At 32.5% G+C, this 18,106-nt stretch overlaps 1 protein-coding gene across 6 annotated transcripts in view; it reads left to right on the top strand.

The window, feature by feature from the left end:
* MTF2 (metal response element binding transcription factor 2) overlaps positions 1-17,133 on the top strand; it is a 59,774-nt gene extending 42,641 nt beyond the window's left edge. For 4 of the 6 annotated variants that reach the window (XM_032361617.1, XM_032361614.1, XM_032361618.1 and 1 more), the window contains 7 exons: positions 700-823; positions 7,067-7,134; positions 8,664-8,834; positions 12,643-12,748; positions 12,869-12,921; positions 13,033-13,137; positions 14,705-17,133. In XM_032361617.1, coding sequence (XP_032217508.1) covers positions 700-823; positions 7,067-7,134; positions 8,664-8,834; positions 12,643-12,748; positions 12,869-12,921; positions 13,033-13,137; positions 14,705-15,062 — 985 coding nt within the window. In that variant the 3' untranslated portion in view covers positions 15,063-17,133. Of the gene's footprint in view, positions 1-699; positions 824-7,066; positions 7,135-8,663; positions 8,835-12,642; positions 12,749-12,868; positions 12,922-13,032; positions 13,138-14,454; positions 14,528-14,704 lie in introns of all 6 variants that reach the window. The other 2 variants (XR_004289900.1, XM_032361615.1) reach the window with 2 other exon arrangements.
* Positions 17,134-18,106: the final 973 nt, after the last annotated feature.

Genomic DNA, 18,106 nt, shown 5'->3' with positions numbered 1-18,106 from the left:
GTGATGAATTTTGAGAGATTTCTGATAAAATGCTTATAGTAAGTACTTAGAAATTTTTTTTAATTTTGTTTTCTTTTTAAAGATTTTATTTATTTATTTGATAGAGAGGGAGAGAGACAGCGAGAGAAGGACTATAAGTAAGGGGAGTGGGAGAGGAAGAAGCAGACTCCCTGCTGAGCAGGGGGCCTGATATGAGGCTCCATCCCAAGACCCTGGGATCATGACCTGAGCTGAAAGCAGATGCTTAACTACTGAGCCACCCAGGTGCCCCAGTACTTAGAAATTTTTATTAAATGTTTTATGTATTTTAGGAAAAGATAAGATTTAACTCATGACTCAGATAAAGTCTGTTAAAATATGAGCTGTTCTATGGCTTATATATAAGTGAAATGTAGATATTTTTATTATGAGTTATTTTTTCTAATATAGTTACTTCCTCTTTGAATGCATCTTAAGAAATTACTCAAATTCCTTTTAGTTTATGTTTACTACTCAGTATAAGCAAGTATTTAGTTAATGTTTGCCAATTATTTTCATATGTAATTTATTACATTGTGATTATAACTTATGCTGTTGACCCTCTGCTTACCTATATACTTCAATTTGGATTTTTTAATTGCTGTTTTTATTTTTTAAAATGTGATTTCGTAATAACTAAAAACATTGCTTTTGTATATTGTGATTATTTTTGGATTCCAGGGTAGATATAGCACACCTATGCCTTTACAACCTAAGTGTTATTCACAAGAAGAAATACTTTGATTCTGAACTTGAGCTTATGACATACATTAATGAAAACTGGGATAGATTGCATCCTGGAGAGGTAAGTGGTCTTAGAGCTAACTTTATTAGCTACTTGATGTCAATTTTTGTTTTGTTTCTGTTAAAAACAACTAAGATAAATGTATAAGTTAAACATCTATCAGGGCCAGCCCTCTCCTCCTGTTTATTGCCTGTTGACTTGGAAAAATGTAGGAGGAAGTAAATTATTTGATTTTCTGAAGTGAGAATCATTATAGTTAAAGATAGGAGGGTCCTTAGTGAAATTCTTATTGTGTATCTTATGTTTCCTCCTCCTGTTTTTCTAAGTTTCTATAGATTTAGGAGATAAAACCAACACTCTTCCTTCCTCTCTTGTTGGTACTCCCTTGTATATAATCTTTTACTTCCAGGAATGGGGGGCACCCAGTAATAGTGTTAGAGTAATGTGTTAGGGAGTAAAGCTATTCTAACTGGAGATTATCCCCCTCATTCTGACATCTCATTTTGCTTTTCATTTGGGAAGTCTAACCACTTATGCTGGTTTACAGAGTCTTTAAAAAAAAAGCAATATAAAAGTTAATGCATGTTCTTTGAAGAAGATTTTGAAACAGTGGACAAGCACAAAGAAGAAACTTTAGTGGTTAACCTGTTTTAAGGATTTATTTTGAATTATTAAAATCTAGATATTAACTGCTCTTAGCTTAATGTTTTATTTTTTGTTTTGTTTTGTTTTTCATTTAGAGAAGGTGGGAGTGCTGGGGTGGGGCAAAGGGAGAAGGAGAATCTTAAGCATGCTCCACACCCAGCATGGATCCTGACCCTGGGGCTTTGTCTCACAAACCTGAGATCATAACCTGAAGAGTCAGATGCTTAAGGGGCTGAGCCACCCTGGCACCCCTAACTACTCTTAGCTTAAATAAAAATTTTGTTTTATAATATGTGGAATCAGATGTGTGAATTTTAGTCACATTACTTTTGGAAGAGGTAAAAGTTGTGTAAACTAAAGAAGTTTAGGAAGAATTTTTACTTTTGTAGCTTTTAGACATGGGGCAGTTTATAAATGGTTCATGTCAAATAGTATATCAGGGTGTTTTGAGTTGTTTTGGGGGTTTTATGGGGCATCGGGGAGAACATAATGCACATTTAAAAGCTAGTTTGTGGTAGGTCAGTTGTGCAGATTATAAAACAAACACTTGCAGGATACTTTGATTTTTTTAAGTAAAAGATATTATTAAAATTAATTGAGCTAAGATGTTTTGAGTGTTAGAAGTTGGAGCACAACATTCTTTTCTGTTATATGTTTTTTCCAGATGAAATTTGAGAGAAAACCAGTGTCTTGCAGAGTTGATAAATTTTAATAGTAATGATTAGTAATAATAGTAATAGTAATAATAATGATTGGTAATAAAAGAAAAAAGTAAGTATAAGGCACTAGTGGCTATAAGGTTCATTATAGTCATCTTTAATATTTAATACTTTAATGAATACTTTTAAAGTACTTTGTTTCTAACCATGATTCCTTCAGCACTTCATATGCAGATACATCTCTATTCTTAGTACATTTTATGTTTCACATGATTAAATTCTGTAGTAATTACTTCGTTGTAGACAGTGGGCACACATATAAAAACTCTTACTTTATGTCAAATGCTTTCTTTTATTAAAATGGAAAATTATACTTAGGTTTTATTTAAGATGCTGAAAATAGAAAACAAAAATCACAATTAGACTATTAGTCTAGACAGTTAGTCTAAGAAATTAATTCAGTTTATGAATCTCAGGTATTTTGGTTCTAGCTGTACTTCTGATACATATAAAAAATTTATTAGTAGATACATGTTTTCATTTTCTGTAGCTTATGTGATGTCTTAGAAATAAGACGATGCATTCAATTCAATTTCTTATTCTTTGCCAATAAGGAAATTTTTTAAATTTAAAAATTAAGAACATTATACTCTAATAAAACTTTACAATGGAAAAGTTTACTTTTCTGGGGAATGTTTCCATTTTTTGGAGCCATCAAGTATATTTTCAGAACAAGTGACTTTCTAATCATTTCCCATTGCTTTTTCCCTGCATTAAAAAAAAAACAAACCACAATGTTCAGACTTAGATTAGTCGTTCCATCCTCAAATATTTAGAGATGAAAGTTCAGCTTTTAACTCTCTCTATTAATCTTTTAAATCTTTATAATGTCATGATTGATTTTGAGAGTACGATTTAATAATAGAGACTATAAAATTTATGCCTGCCTCAACATTTATTTGTAACATTTATATGTAATTAATTAACTAATGTAACTTAGTTTAGTTTTAAATGTTTGTGATAATAGAAACAAAAATAATACAAATATTGGATTATTCCAGATCATTAAAGTAGTGTATCTTTGGTTAACTGAAATTGAATTGCAAATTGAGTTTTGTCACTAATCCAGATTTAGTTTTACGAAACTTTCTTTTTGTTTATAAAGACTTTTGTGTTAAAAAATCTTTTTATAAGATAGGTTTAATTACTTAAAAAATATGGGAAATACTGCATGTTAAGTGTATTGTCATTTGAACACTGGTTCTTACTATAAATACAATCGATTATATGACATAGACACTTGGTCTAGAAGGTTCTTCTCAGAATGAAACAAACAAAAAAAATGGTTGTGATTTAACTCTCTCTTAAATGTGGAGTTTTTTTCCTCCATGTGGATAAAGGAAAAAAATCTTGTGATGACTTGAGAAGTTGATTGAGAGTTTTATGGCTTTTTGTTTAGGAATATATATGGACACACTAATCACAGGGAGGTACTTACATTTATTTTCTGAGCTGAATTAGGACTTAATTTAATATGTGATAACACTGGCCAAAATTTAATAGTATTTCTATATTATTTTGGAAGTCCTGTAAATACTTACTTCAATTTCTAATTACTTAGAGCAATCTTAATTGAATCAGTGGTATCCTTTTAGTGTTTTATGCTTTTTTTTTTGATATAAAGGAAATGCTATGACTTCTTTTATAACAAGTTTCAAAAATATTTGAAGGCAAATTTACCATTTATGTATATTTCTTTTCTTAGTTGGTTATTTCAGGATTGTGAAGAGCGGTTGAAACTTAGAACATACTGGAACATAATGATAGGTCTATATCCTGTTTTCTTATGCGATTTTTGTTTTCTTTCTTTTACATCTTTGAGACTTTGTGCCTTATATAGACTGAATGAGCAATTTGAGAAACTGTTGTTTTGTAATTTTTTTTTTGAGATTGTAAAAATATATAATGCAATATTTGAGATCCAAATAAAGGTTGCTTAAGGGTTTTTATTTAGAATGAGGAAATAACTGTTGTACCAGGTTGGTTTTGAGAGTTAAAAAGAAATATTCATACTTCAGAATCTAATTATTATTATTTGTCCTTAATTTCTTTTTTTTGTGTGTGTGTGTGTCCTTAATTTCTAATGTGATCTGAAATCCTAGTTTTATAAAGGCAGCCTACTTTTCTGTTAATGGTAATCTTAAATTTCAGCCCCCAAAGATTCATAGCAGAGTAGTATATTGAGTGCTACCTTTTGAAGGATGTAGGGAGAAAGTCATAAACTTAAATGAAATACTATAGCAGGTACGATGTTTTGGCTAGAGAAAAAAAATTGTATAATAGAGGTGGTATAATATTTTAAAATGAAAATTATAAGAAATATGATTAACAACAATACTTGAGGCTTTGAGTGTTTTGTATTATTATACAGCTGTATAGGTTAGCAAATAAATTATTTAACCCTGTTTTGCATACTTAAGGCTAGGCAGCATGGAATTCAATATTGGTAATTCAAAGGTATATTTTATTGAAAGGAAGAGCTATAACTATACCTAATAGCATTTATATCTATATAGAAATTTACAACCCTGAGAGTCAAAGCATAATGTGAGATTAGTGTCTGTGGTGGGAGAAACGAAAATAGATATTATGTTAGCAGTATTATAAACCTCATGATCAGATGGTAGACTTAGAATATGGTGCTGTTTTAATACAGATTATTTGATTTAAACTATAATGTCTGTACTTTGGGTCTTCAAAATGCAGAAAGGGATCCCTTGGCCCCATAATGCAAGTTGAAATATATATAGTTCTATGGAAAGTAGTTTTGGAGTGCTGAAGGAACTTACAGATAAAATATCTGAGAAACCATAGAGAGCAAGTACCAAAAGAAAGAGTTCATTGTGCTTTTCAAAAAGTAAAAGAGGAATAGGTTTGAGAAATAGTTTTGTTGTTGATTTTCAGCAAGATTGTAGATTACATTTTCCAGATGTGTGGTTTGTGAAGATTTAAAAAGCTATAAGGAAAAACACTTTTATTAGAATAAATCATATTAAATATCCCCCCCCTTTTATATGGTTAGTCACACTGGTAAGTCAAATGCTATAGGTATAGTATAAACATAGTGTAACTCAATTCCATATTAGGTACTAAAATTTGAACTGGTTAAAATTAAAAGTAAAAAATGGATATGTAGCCAGTTGAATAATAGAAACAGAAGCATTCAATGGCTTGGAAATACTCTTGAGGGAGATTCTAATGGAGAGCCACAGGATTCTGTCTTTGTGTCTAATTTTAAGAAGGATGACAGAATCAAGAGAAAAGATTATCTCAAACACTGACCTGAAAACAAAACAAATTAACAATAGTTACAAATAAGTTCTGCTCTTAGGCTTAAATACACATCCAGCCAGTTCAGAAGAAGCAGTGTATGATAGCGAATACTTGATTTCATCAGTTTATCTGATAAGATTTTAGAGTTCAGGTGAGGAGGTGGGGATGAGGAAGAGATGAAATTAGCCAATGTGTTTGCTAAAAACTTTCAACCTACTCTTAAACTTAGGCATCTTATACTTAGACATGATAGCTCCTATCAAATATTTGAAGAACTGTCTTGTAAGAGAGGACTAGAAGAGTTCCAGGAAGGAAGATTTGTCCACCTGTGAAATGGGCTTCCTCAGTGGGTGTCTCATCATCTTTCATCATTGCTAGTATTTAAACCAAGGTTGAACACCTATCAGTACTATAAAAGGGACTGCAGTGTTGATGGAACCTTGAATTACATGGACACTGCAAGTGTCCTTCAGGCTTTAATGTCTGTTGTGTTATTTCTTTTTTAATAGAAATTCTCTTTCATTGAACACTGCAGAAATTACAGTAGGAGGAAGTAATAGGGTATAGAGGCATGAGCACCAGACTGTCCTATTTCTTTTATTTTCTAAAAGCACCCAGTGCATTAGCACAGTATGGGCTGTTAGTGAATGTTGAATGGATGGACTTATTGTCACTTGGGTTTAGAATTTTAGCTCTTTCACTAACCAGCCATTGAATTTGAGCATTTCATTTAACTTTTATATCTGTTAACTAATCTATAAAATAAAGAGAGTTGGAGTAGATGACTCTGTAAATTTCTTCTATCTCTAACATTCTGACAGATTTGTTTACTCTTCTTGAAGCAATTCTGAGCTTTGATAAATTGATAAAAAACATACTGGTGGTACTCTTGGAAGTCAGCTATGATATTCTAGATTTATTTATTTTTTTAAGTTTTTGTGATTTTAACTGAGAATGGTCCTTTTATAAGAATTTAGAATTTTTTTGCTATTGGGCCCTAGTCTTTAAACTTAGAAGAAGAGGCAGAAATGACTCTTGAAGAAGCCTTTTGAAATCAAAAAACACTTTCTAGAATTGAATAGATTTTTAAATGATTTTTGATGATAAAATATTACTGAGACACTTTGAGTTTTAGGGCTGGCTAGTATCTGTAACTTTTCTGAAAACAACCCCTCCCCGCCAGTTTCACAGAATTTTTCAAAGTTATGGAGATTATTGGTAAATAAAATTTTATGTTTTCATTACTTTTTATACTCCTCCCTAATAATATCTATTAGATCCAATATATGGTTAATATTAAAGTCATTCTAATATTTTATTTTCTCAGATCATAGAATTAAATTTAATAACTAAGAAAATTCCATTCTTGTAACATTTTCCGGTTTACAGTTCTTTCAGCCATATCATTTGATTCACATAATTACTAGTGAAGTAATTAGGGGAGGATTTTTACTCCCCTTTTTATAGATAAGAAACAAATCTTAAGAGGTTAAATGGCCTTAGATCATGCAGCTAGTCAGTGAGGACCTGGAATTAGAATTTAGATCTTCTGACAGTATACTAGTCAGTACACTTTTCTTCTGCATCACATTGCCTCTGTCTAGCACCTGTATATTACTAATTGATGAAATTATAGTGCGTTAAATTGTTTCTTGATACTTCACAGCTGGCAGACACACCAAAATCTGAAAGATATGAGCATGTTCTGGAGGCATTAAATGATTACAAGACCATGTAAGTTGATTTATTTTGTGTATCCCTATGAGGGAGACATTTAGTAAGTATAAGGAATAATGGCATTGTTTAAGGTTTGTGGGATTGGTGTTTAGAACTAGTACAAACCATTTTAAACTTTTTAATGTCCTGTTTTTTAGTCCGAGTAAACAGTGATTCTCAAGGGTTGGAGAAGGGAAAAGCAATCCTCTGGGAATGGTGATTGAGAGGCAGACATACCAATATCTTAGGAATTTGGCCTATTCAGTTGAAAAACATATTCAGTGATGACTTGTTTTTATAATGCAGTCTCCTGAAAATAAAATCTTAGCTGGTGGGAAAATGTTAAACGATAGTGGAAAATACTGTAGAGCATATTGGTTTTAAAATGATTATGAGATCTTCTAAGATTTTAAGATTAGTTATTGTCAACAGTTAGAGAAAAGTAGTATTAGTACTAAATTTTTGATAATTGGTTATTGTTTGATATATTCTTGTATGGGCTTTCCTTTTTTAAAAAAAAGTCTACATTTTAAAAAAACACTTAAAAATTGCAATAGGAAAAAAAAATTTTTAAGTGTTCGTGCTGGCTGTAACCAGCCATTGAGTTATTTTATAAAATTTTTGTTTCTAACAAGTTGCTTCTTTTGAACTGGACAACATTCCCTCCTTAAAAATGTTATAATACTAGTGCCTAGCTAGATACTTAGGCCAGTTAAAAAAGCCATAAAGTGCCTGAGCAGTTACTGTACTGGTAAAAAGTACTTTACGGGATGTGAATTCTGTAGTCCAATTTAGGGTACCAGAAATAATATATCTATTCCTATTATGATAGAAATATTAGCTCCCATTTCTCAAACCTGCGTAACAGTGGAAGAATATTCCAAGCAATTTGGTGTGTGGTTCCTCAGGTTAGGCAGGGCCTAGTAGAACGAAGGTAGGTGAGGTGTTTTGGAGTAGGGAGCCTGAGGACTTTGGGAAACAGTCATGAAACACATTTTTCAGAGACCTAAACCCAGACGGAAATAACTTTTCCCTGCTCCATGTTATTTCCAATTCTGGAACTGACATACTGGAGACTCCTTTTATTTTTTGAACCTCTCATACTGGGTCCCCTTTTCCACTCTTAACAGCTGTTACTTTCTGACTAGGTTTCTCCCCTCACAGATCCACTCTGAAATAGAATTCTTCTTTTCCTAAACCTTTCTTGAAATCTTTTAAACAGATGACACTGAAATATGGAAAAGCACATTTTAGGACTAAAAAAAGACCATGCTTTACTCTTCTTCCTTTAAAAAGTTAGAAGTGGACATGTGCTCTTCTCTTCTGATTCTTTCCCTCCCGCCTTACTCCTCCATTATATCCTACTATGGAGTGGCTCTGGAGCAGATAAGAATCAAGGAAAGGAAAGCAAAGAGAAAGAATGAGTTTTTGTAGTATTGGGTGGACTTTCATGTATAAAGGCTTTACATCTGAAAGTTATGAGTTAGGGTCTGCCATGTATATGTGTTCAGTTTTTAAATTTTTAGTTAATTTTTTTAAAAATTTAGGTTTATGTCTGGGAAAGAAATAAAGAAGAAGAAGCATTTGTTTGGGTTGCGAATTCGTGTTCCTCCTGTGCCACCAAATGTGGCTTTCAAAGCAGAGAAAGAACCTGAAGGAACATCCCATGAATTTAAAATTAAAGGCAGAAAGGCATCCAAACCTATATCTGATTCAAGGTAAAAGTGATCTGTGGCTTAGTTTTTCTCTTTAGCTTATTTGTAACTAAAAATGTGTTATTTAGTCTCATTAGTATATTTGAAAGTACAAGTGGTAGTTACCTTGATTTGTTTTCCTGTTTATAATTTCTTGCTTAGACAAGGTACAAAGAGTTAATTTAATTTAGATGTTTATTTATTTATTTTAGATCTTAGGCTTTCCAGGAATAAGTCCTGTTGATTTTGTTAGCAGACAGTTTAAGTACTGGCCTGTATATTTGTTTGTTCATTTCTCATCCATCCATCCATCCATCCATCCGTCCATTCATTCCATTTATCAAGCATCTTATTATGTAAGTGCTGGAGATATAATAACAAGACAGACTTTGTTTTTGCCCTGATGGTATTAATAGTATAGTGGGAAGGAAAGGTGATAAACAAAACAATTACAGGTCATGTTAGGCCATCTTGGACATAGCATATGGGTTTAGATTGTTCTGGGATGGATATAGGTAAAGCAGTCTACTTTTAAAGAAGGAAGCTTAAGGAGAGCCTATTTAAGATGATACTTAAGCTGAAATTCAAAGAATGAGACAAACAATGTGCAGAACAAAGGGAAGAGTACTGCAGGTGGTGGAAATAATAAGTATGAAGGCTGTGAGGCATGTTTTAGGAACTCACAGACTAGTAGGGGATGAATGAGGGCTAGAGAGCAGCATCAGGTGTTGGAAAGTTGGGTGGGGCTTGATCTTGTAGAGTCCTGTAGGTCTCGAGTTCGGATTGTTTTTAATGATGAGGAGCTATTTAAAGATGTAAGCAGACTGAATTATCCTTTAAAAAGACGTCTTTGTATGCTCTTTGGAGAATGGATAGGTATAGAGGTAAGAATAGAAGCAAAGGAAACGAAGACTGCTGCAGCTGTGTAGGTGAAAGATTGTCTGAGTAGTGCTATCAGTCAAATGGAGAGAAAATAGATTTAAGATCTCTGTTGGAGGCAGAATTTATTGACTTTACTAATGAATTAAATTTATGAATAAAACGGAGGAGTGAAGAAGTTATATAATGCTCCGATTTCTGGCTTGAGTAACTGGTGGGTGGTGATTATCTGTTATCAAGCCCTGCAAGAGCAGATTTGGCAAGGTGAGTGAAGCATTCTTCTGTCTCATACTAATTGAATTTGAGATTTTTACAAGGGATATCTAAGTGATGATGATGTTAGATATAGACTTCTGGGTCTTTAAGTCAGGAGTTCCTGAGAGGTCAGGGCACATGATACAAATTTGGAAGCTGATTTATAAGGCCATGAAAATGAATGAAATTACCTAGGAAGCAATAGCTGGGGTGGGGAGGGAGTTACTGTGGCCCCGAATAATGCCCTGTTATCATTTGGAGATTTGGAAGAGGTGAAATAAACAAGAGAGACTAAAAAGAATGATCAGTGAGATAGGAGGAAGCCGAGAAAGTTTGGTGTTTTTGAAAACCAAGAGAAAGGGAAGTGTTTCAAGAACGATTAATGTATTAAACAGTATTGAATGCTGCTGAGAAGTGGATTTAAGATGAGAGAAAAATGTTTATTGCCAAAGATAGTATTCTGTTATTAGTGACCTTGACAAAAACAGGGGTTTTTGTTTTGTTTTGTTCTGTTTTGTTTTGTTTTGTTTTGTTTTGGAGAGGAAAGAATAGAAGTCAGATTGAAGTGGGTTAAGGTATGATTGAATCCAGCACTACTCAATTAACATGTCAAAACTGGGCTTTTTCTACTAATAAAAGGGGCATAGGCAGATTCAAAATAATGATGATAATAAAGGAAAAGTGGAAAATAGGAAAGGAAATCTTTAAGAAATCTGAATGAGAAGGGAGAAAGTAGAAAGGGAGGGCATGTGTCAACAGCACTCCAAAGTAGTTTTATTGTGAAGAGAGGTAGACAAATGGAAGCTGAAGAGGGGAAGGAAGTACTCAAGTGATGGCTTTTTAATAGATGGAAAATTAATTGGAAGCTATCTTTATATATTGGTAGGAATGATCCAGTGGAGAAGAGAGAGGGAAGGTAATTGAAGATATCTTAAAGTCCTTGAGAAACTAAAAGGGAAGGGATTTAGAACATAAATATGTTTTTGATAGGACTTTTTGATAGGACTTACACCCTTTTGTTGAAATTGGGTAAAAATGGCTACAGATGCTAGTTCTGTTAGAGATTTAGAAGATGACTGAAGTTACTGCTTAGTAGCTTCTATTTTCTCAAAGAAATACTGAGGTGTGAAGAATGGCTGAGAGGATTGTGCAGAGAGAGAAATTTAAGGAGCAAATAAAAGGTATGAGATAGTCATCTTGGAGAGTAAGAAAAGGTAAATTACAGTGTTTCATATCCATTTGAGTTTGTAATAAAGTAGATACTGCTTTCAAGTTTTTTTTCCCTAAAGGAAAGCATACTTATTCTTAGCACTTTCAGATTTTATCATTAACCCTTTGCTATCAGTTGCCCATTTTATGAATTAGAAAAAAGGTTTACACAAATTTTCTCATTCCTGTCATATTAATAAGATACTCCATCTATGTTAGCTATCAGGTTTTCATTTGATGCCACCAGGAAATGGTTCAGCTTTCGTTAAAGGCATTGTTTATTCCTTCTGGGTCCTATATATGCATTGGTACTTTTAATCTGAGAGTACTTTCTTTAGTCCAAGAGTCCTCTATAAATGTTGATTATCTTTCAAAAAAAAAAATGTATACCCCATCTACCTTATCCTTGAGAGTTTTGATTATAGTTCTAGTTAAGCTTTTTTCCTCTAGTTCCCCAACTTTCTCCTTCCTTGTACTTTCCCAACTTTAGTTTGGTGTCTGAGTAGTTGTTTTCTAGTTTTCTCCATTTACCTCTTTCTAGCCTATTATATAGTAGTATTCCTCCTTTTCCATGTTTTTTAATTAATTTTTCCTGGGTGACTTTCTTATAGCACTGAATTATTAGCCTGCTTGTATACACCTTTGTCAACTTCTAACTATACTGTGAACCCCTTAGCACAGGGAAGATCTTTGTATTCCTATTATCTGATACCCCTTTTCTATGGTAGATAATGTTTGTTGAATAAATGAAGTAGATGTTCTGTATGTTGATATTTGTCCTTTCTTTTTTTCCTTTCTGTTAATTAGAGATGTCCTTGACTATTGCTTTTTCCCCCTTCCTAATGGTGGACATTTACTTTCATGTCTCAAAAATGGTTTTCTAGAGCTTTCTGATTGTGTCTTTTGAATGACTCCCTGCCTGATATGATGAATTCCTTCCTCTATACTCTGCCACCCTGGGCTTCATTCTCTGATAAACATCATTCAAGGAGATAGATAGATAGATAGATAGATACTCATTTCAAAAGGCAACCTGTGTCTATAACTAAAATATTTTAATATAGATACTTCCTGGTTCCACATGGGTAACTATTAAATTTGTAATCACTTTTAGTAATAAATTCTTGAAAGATTTCCCAAATACCCACATAGTAACAACCTAAACTAAGAAATCTTCCATCCAGTATAGTAGTCTGCTTTTGTTTTTGCTTTTTAACTTTAAGATGCTATATATTTTTCAGAATTGTAGTAAAGAGAACACTTTTTCTTAAACCTTTCATACATAAATATTTCTCAAGAAATGTATATTTAAATTGAAATGTATTATCTATGCACTTGACTAAACTTGTAGATTCAACTTTAATTTTTTATATTACCATTAATATAAAAAAAGTATAACCTAATTATTATGTAAGTAGGGTGTATATTATACATTGTCTTTTTATTTTCTTTATGCAGAGATTAAATACATAATGGTTTTATGTTTCAGGGAAGTAAGCAATGGCATAGAAAAAAAAGGAAAGAAAAAATCTGTAGGTCGTCCACCTGGTCCATATACAAGAAAAATGATTCAGAAAACTGCTGAGCCACCTTTGGTAAGAGGATGTGTTAATATATGTTCTCAGAGAGGAAAGAAGCTTGAAATTAATTGAAAAATGAGTATCTTTTCCAGTTTCTTCAGAATCATGCTTTAAATGTTATTTTTTATTTTCCAGGATAAGGAATCAATTTCAGAGAATCCTACCTTGGATTTACCTTCTTCTATAGGGTAAATAGAAAGTTATTTTTTCCTATCCTAGGAATTTTCTTTTGGGGGAAAATGAGTATTTCTATTGTTATGTAATATAGTCGTTATACCATTTAAATTTTTTTGTCTCAGGAGAACTGAGGGAACTGCACATACATCTAATACCTCAGATGTGGATTTCACGGGTGCTTCCAGTGCAAAAGAAACTACCTCGTCTAGCATTTCCAGGCATTATGGGTAGATATTTTATATTCTTATTCCTTACTAATTTTCTTCTAGATAATTTTTTCTTTGTAATGATTAAATACATTCTTAGCATTTGAAAGTGATACAAGTATGCCTTTGAGTGTTTAAGAAGCAATCTATATGTAGATTCCTTAGGTTGTTAATATTTATCAGGTCATTTTGCTGTGTACACAGAAAAGAGGTATAATGGTGTTTATAGGTTATATTCTTTTCCCCGAGACCTTTTTATACTTATAATATTTAGGTATGCCTTGCTTTAGGAAGACTTTTCTTTTTTTAAATATCCCAATCAGACATGCACATCCTTTTGTTACTAAAAAGCTCTTAAACTCAGGATTTCTATCAGTAGCAGACTTCTCAAATATTTTAGTTAACCTGATTTTTTAGAAGGATACCTCTATTAAAGATAAGTCAGTTATGAGAAGATAGTTTGCAAGTTTTTATACTTCCCTTAGTTTAATTTTTGTCCACAATTTAGAAACTGCTCATGTAAATCATACAAAAGTCAGAGTATTAAAGAGCTTAAAATGTAACTTATTTTTTAATGAATTGTGTAGAATAATGTGAACTGTTTTGGCCTCTTATCCAAGCACTTTGCTAATCTTCCTTTATACCTTGTCTTATTTAATTCTTAAAACAATCTTTTGAGTTGTAGGTCTTATTACTTCCATTTTAAAGATGAAGAAACTAGAACTTGAGAGAGTTTTAAGAAACATGCCCAGACTAGCATGTTTATTAACAAGCATAAGAGAGCTGGGATGTTGAGTTGAGCAGTGTGATTGTAATTTTTGAATTTAGCTATTCAATTTAGCTATTCAAATTAAATGTAAATTTGAATTTAGCTATTAGGCTATATTCTCCCCTTGTTATAAGGTTATAAAATCATTGAATTTCTGAGTCAAAAAGGACCTCAGAGATGATCTAGTTCTACCCCCCAACTTGACCTCTTCACAGAAGAGAAGACAGAGGATATGAGATTTGAATTTGGCCAATATCATAGAGCTAGATTCAGGGTACCCTGATTTCTAGTTTATATTTATTCCAGTTCATTACATTACTTCACTAGCCCTAGAACTGGTAATAAGAGAACATTTATTCTAGTTCTACCATCTTTTTTAAGCACATGGAACAATGTTGTATATAAAGTAGGTGCTTATTAAGTATTTACTGCATTGAATGAGTGAATGAACTGTCTTCTTTTTAATGATAAGACTGTTGACGATTTCTGACTAATATGAATAGGCCTCTTCTTGGTAAGAATATGTCTCATTGGCCTCGTAATTAAAAACTTCCTCTGATTCTTTTAAGCTTAATAGTACATTGTTAAGGAAGAAAAGCTCTTCAAAGGTCAGCCCCAAGAAGGTGATGGAATCTAACGAAGGCGAGTGATAATCCATTTATAAAAATAGCATGTATTGTTTTGGTTTGGCTGATTTTTATGTCAGCAAGGGTATATACTTACAGTAGAGTGATAGAAAAAAAATCTGAGAATATATTGTTTGGGCAAGATAAGCTTTATAAACTCAGTAGACAGTTAATGACCTTTCTTGTTCCATAGATTATCTGACTCCAGAAAAAGAACTCGTACAGGAAGATCTTGGCCTGCTGCAATACCACATTTACGGAGGAGAAGGGGTCGTCTTCCAAGAAGAGCACTCCAGACTCAGAACTCAGAAATTGTAAAAGATGATGAAGGCAAAGAAGATTACCAATTTGATGAACTCAACACAGAGATTTTGAATAACTTAGCAGATCAGGAGTTGCAACTCAATCATCTAAAAAACTCCATTACCAGTTATTTTGGTGCTGCAGGTAGAATAGCATGTGGTGAAAAATACCGAGTATTGGCTCGTCGGGTGACACTTGATGGAAAGGTGCAGTATCTTGTGGAATGGGAAGGAGCAACTGCATCCTGACTGTAGGACTGAACATTATGTTCACTGCACTCTCATTTTCTGTAGGTACAGTTCAAAGCCCTAAAGGATAAAGGAGTCTGGCTTTTACTATCTTTCTTAAAAAAAAAAAAAAAAAAAAAAAAAAAAAAAAAAAAAAATTCACAAAAGGAGATGATACTAGCCTTAACATGTACCTGTCAATGTTATGGATATTGTCATAAAAAGATATCTTTTAAAAATCAGAACAGAGACTTAATTTTTTAAATCTTAAGATTTGTAGAATGTTTCTAGGATAGGATATTAAAAATGATTCAGATCCATGCATGGTGTTAGATAATTTTTCTAATTATTCCATTGAGTCAGTTTTTGTGATTAGTGGTTATCAGATCAAACAGATCATGTAGATAGATATAGCACAAGTATTTGGAGAAACGTTGTCTGTTTTGTTGCCAAAATGTTGGAAAAAATTTATTTCAATACCTTTCAGATTTCATAAAGTGCAGTGTATATAATGCCTACTAAAAGACTGTAAAATATTGAAATTTTCTTTCAAGCAAAGTGTAAAAAATATATTGAGCCTGTAAATTGCTCTGTGACTAGACTTCATTGTCGTCTTAATATATTCTTTGCATGTGCATATATATACACAGGTGTGTATATATATGTGTGTGATTATGTGACCTATGCAATACAAATTATGGGAATGGGCAGCTTTGGAGTATATATCCCATAATTCTTTTTTCAGGAATAGTTGCAGTATTTACACAGCAGCATTTCTTCTCAGGCTTTTATTGGGTGCTGTTGCTTGCTATGTATGAAGAGAAATGTGTCAGACAAGTTTAAAGTTTAGTGTGTTCTGAAGAAGGGTGTGAACAACAGTGTTCATGGGCTTTTAGAATGCTTTTCACTTTCAGTCCTTGTAACTCAGCTGTTCAGTACCTAAAACCAGTTCAAATAATATGAACATTATCTCCTACTAGAAGTAACGTTTTCAAGTTTTCATGGCACATTTGATTGTAAATGTCTCTCAGTTTTAACAGTAAGTCTATAGGAGTCCCGTGAAGATTCCTGAAATGTCTGTAGTAAATGTTAGTCATGTTGAATAAGTGTAGTATGAACAAAGTATTTTATTGCACAGGGTTAACAAACAGTATGGTGCCTGACAAGGCTACTACTGTTTTATTACAACATTACCTCTTGTTTTTATAAAATGTACCAAGATTTAAATTGATAACTTTATTTTACATGTAAAAAACCAGTTTCTTTTATCACCAGTGTTAGAGTTGTCTTCTGTTTCTTTTTGTTTTGTTTTGTTTGTTTGTTTTCTTTTTTAGCCAAAGAGTAAACAGAAGAATATTCTTATTTTGGTGGCTATTCATTTTACTCTTAAAAGTGATTGGTGGATTTTGCCTAAAAATTGGGGAATTTGCCGCCAAAATGAAAAATATGTAAAGTGTAGTGGTTACAGAGCGGTAAAAATGTGGGTTAGTACTTATTTATTCCATTGATTGATTATTTGACTGTTTATAAAGAAAGTTGCTTTATTTCTTTAAACATCTTCAAAAGATGACCTTTCCTTGTCACATTATAGCCAAAAGAAGCAGAGAACTTCATTGTCCTGCATTTGGTTCCTGGTTGGCCAGGTATAAATGAGCTTTACAAAAGTGCAAATTAAAAACTGTCACTTCTGTTTACCTCCACCAAAACTTGATTTTCCCCTAGCTATTAATTTAACGTTGCCTTTCCTGCAGCTGCAATATTTTGAATAACACACAGAGTTTGTGTTGATTTTGAATGTTTGTTTATATCTAGGGGTAATGGAAAATGTAAATCCCGTGTAACCTTATTCACTCCACCTGTATCATATTATTTCATTTTCCCCAAAGTCCTTTAATTCTAACTGAACACCAGCAGTATTTTAGTAATTCTTTCTTTAGTATACCTGGAAGATGATTTATTAAGCTGAACTGTCTTTAGACGTAATTATTGTGAATGTCTGTTTTATTTTATCATGGTGGTTCCACATGGCTCTGATGTTCAGTTTGTATTTTTGGAATTGCTTTACTTAGAATTAAAACAGACCAACATTAAATGTGTGTATTTTTTAAAGAGCTAATGAGTTTTGCTTCTGTATTTGCTTGAAAATACACACTAATGCAGTAAATGACTGCTTTAATTTAGCCAAGGAGCTAAGGATTTTCCAATTCCATTGTAAATATGTTCACTTGAATTAATCTTTATAAAACTTGGCTCTCATTTTCCACTTGTCCCCCAAATAATCTTAATAATTATTGTATGTTCATCTAAAATGATCCTCTAAAAAATAATGTTTAGTCAGCTTGTACACTTCCTACTTGGAAGACAGTATATCTCCCTCTATCTACCTTGTCCCCCAAATTCAAAAAAATTCGGACTTTTCAACTATGTTTTTTCCTTTTTGCTTATATAGAAGGTGTCAGGTTCACATCAAAGTATTTTGGGTTTTTTTCCTTAAGAGCTTTGCCCCTAGACTATAGAAGGAGAAGATGTAAAAATAGTATGCCTTACTCTTCTTAATTACATTTTTATTCAAAACAAATACATTTTCATAAATATCCTGATAATAAATGATAAGTATGGATTCTTATATGATCTGACTAGATCAGAATATGAGATTATCAGAGTTATTTTATAAATTCTCATGTAGGAGTGATGAAGTCCGATCTTGCCTAGTCATCTTTTGTTACTAAATATTTAACAAATTAGTGCTCACTGATGTGTGATTTGAGGGTACCTCTCCCCTTACATTTTGCAAGTTATGTCCAACTGTAAAAGTTTGGTTTCTATTGTGTATATATTCAGAAGATTTCTTTTACCAGCTTAGAGGTAAAACTAATTCTTCTGAACTACTTGGTTGAGTTTCTGCCAGGTACTATTAAGTTTTGGTTGGAGCATTCTCTGACTTGCATAGTTCTAGCAGACCGTTTGTTATATAATGTGGTTCTAGAGTTGTTCGAATGAGGATATGATGGCAAAGGAAGATGCAACTTTGGGAAATAGTTTTTAAAAAAATGCCCTGTGTAATG

This window comes from Mustela erminea, chromosome 10, assembly GCF_009829155.1.
Source record: "Mustela erminea isolate mMusErm1 chromosome 10, mMusErm1.Pri, whole genome shotgun sequence".
Taxonomy (NCBI): domain Eukaryota; kingdom Metazoa; phylum Chordata; class Mammalia; order Carnivora; family Mustelidae; genus Mustela; species Mustela erminea.
Note: the sequence above shows the minus strand (reverse complement) of the source record. Positions and strands in the feature narration are given on the sequence as shown.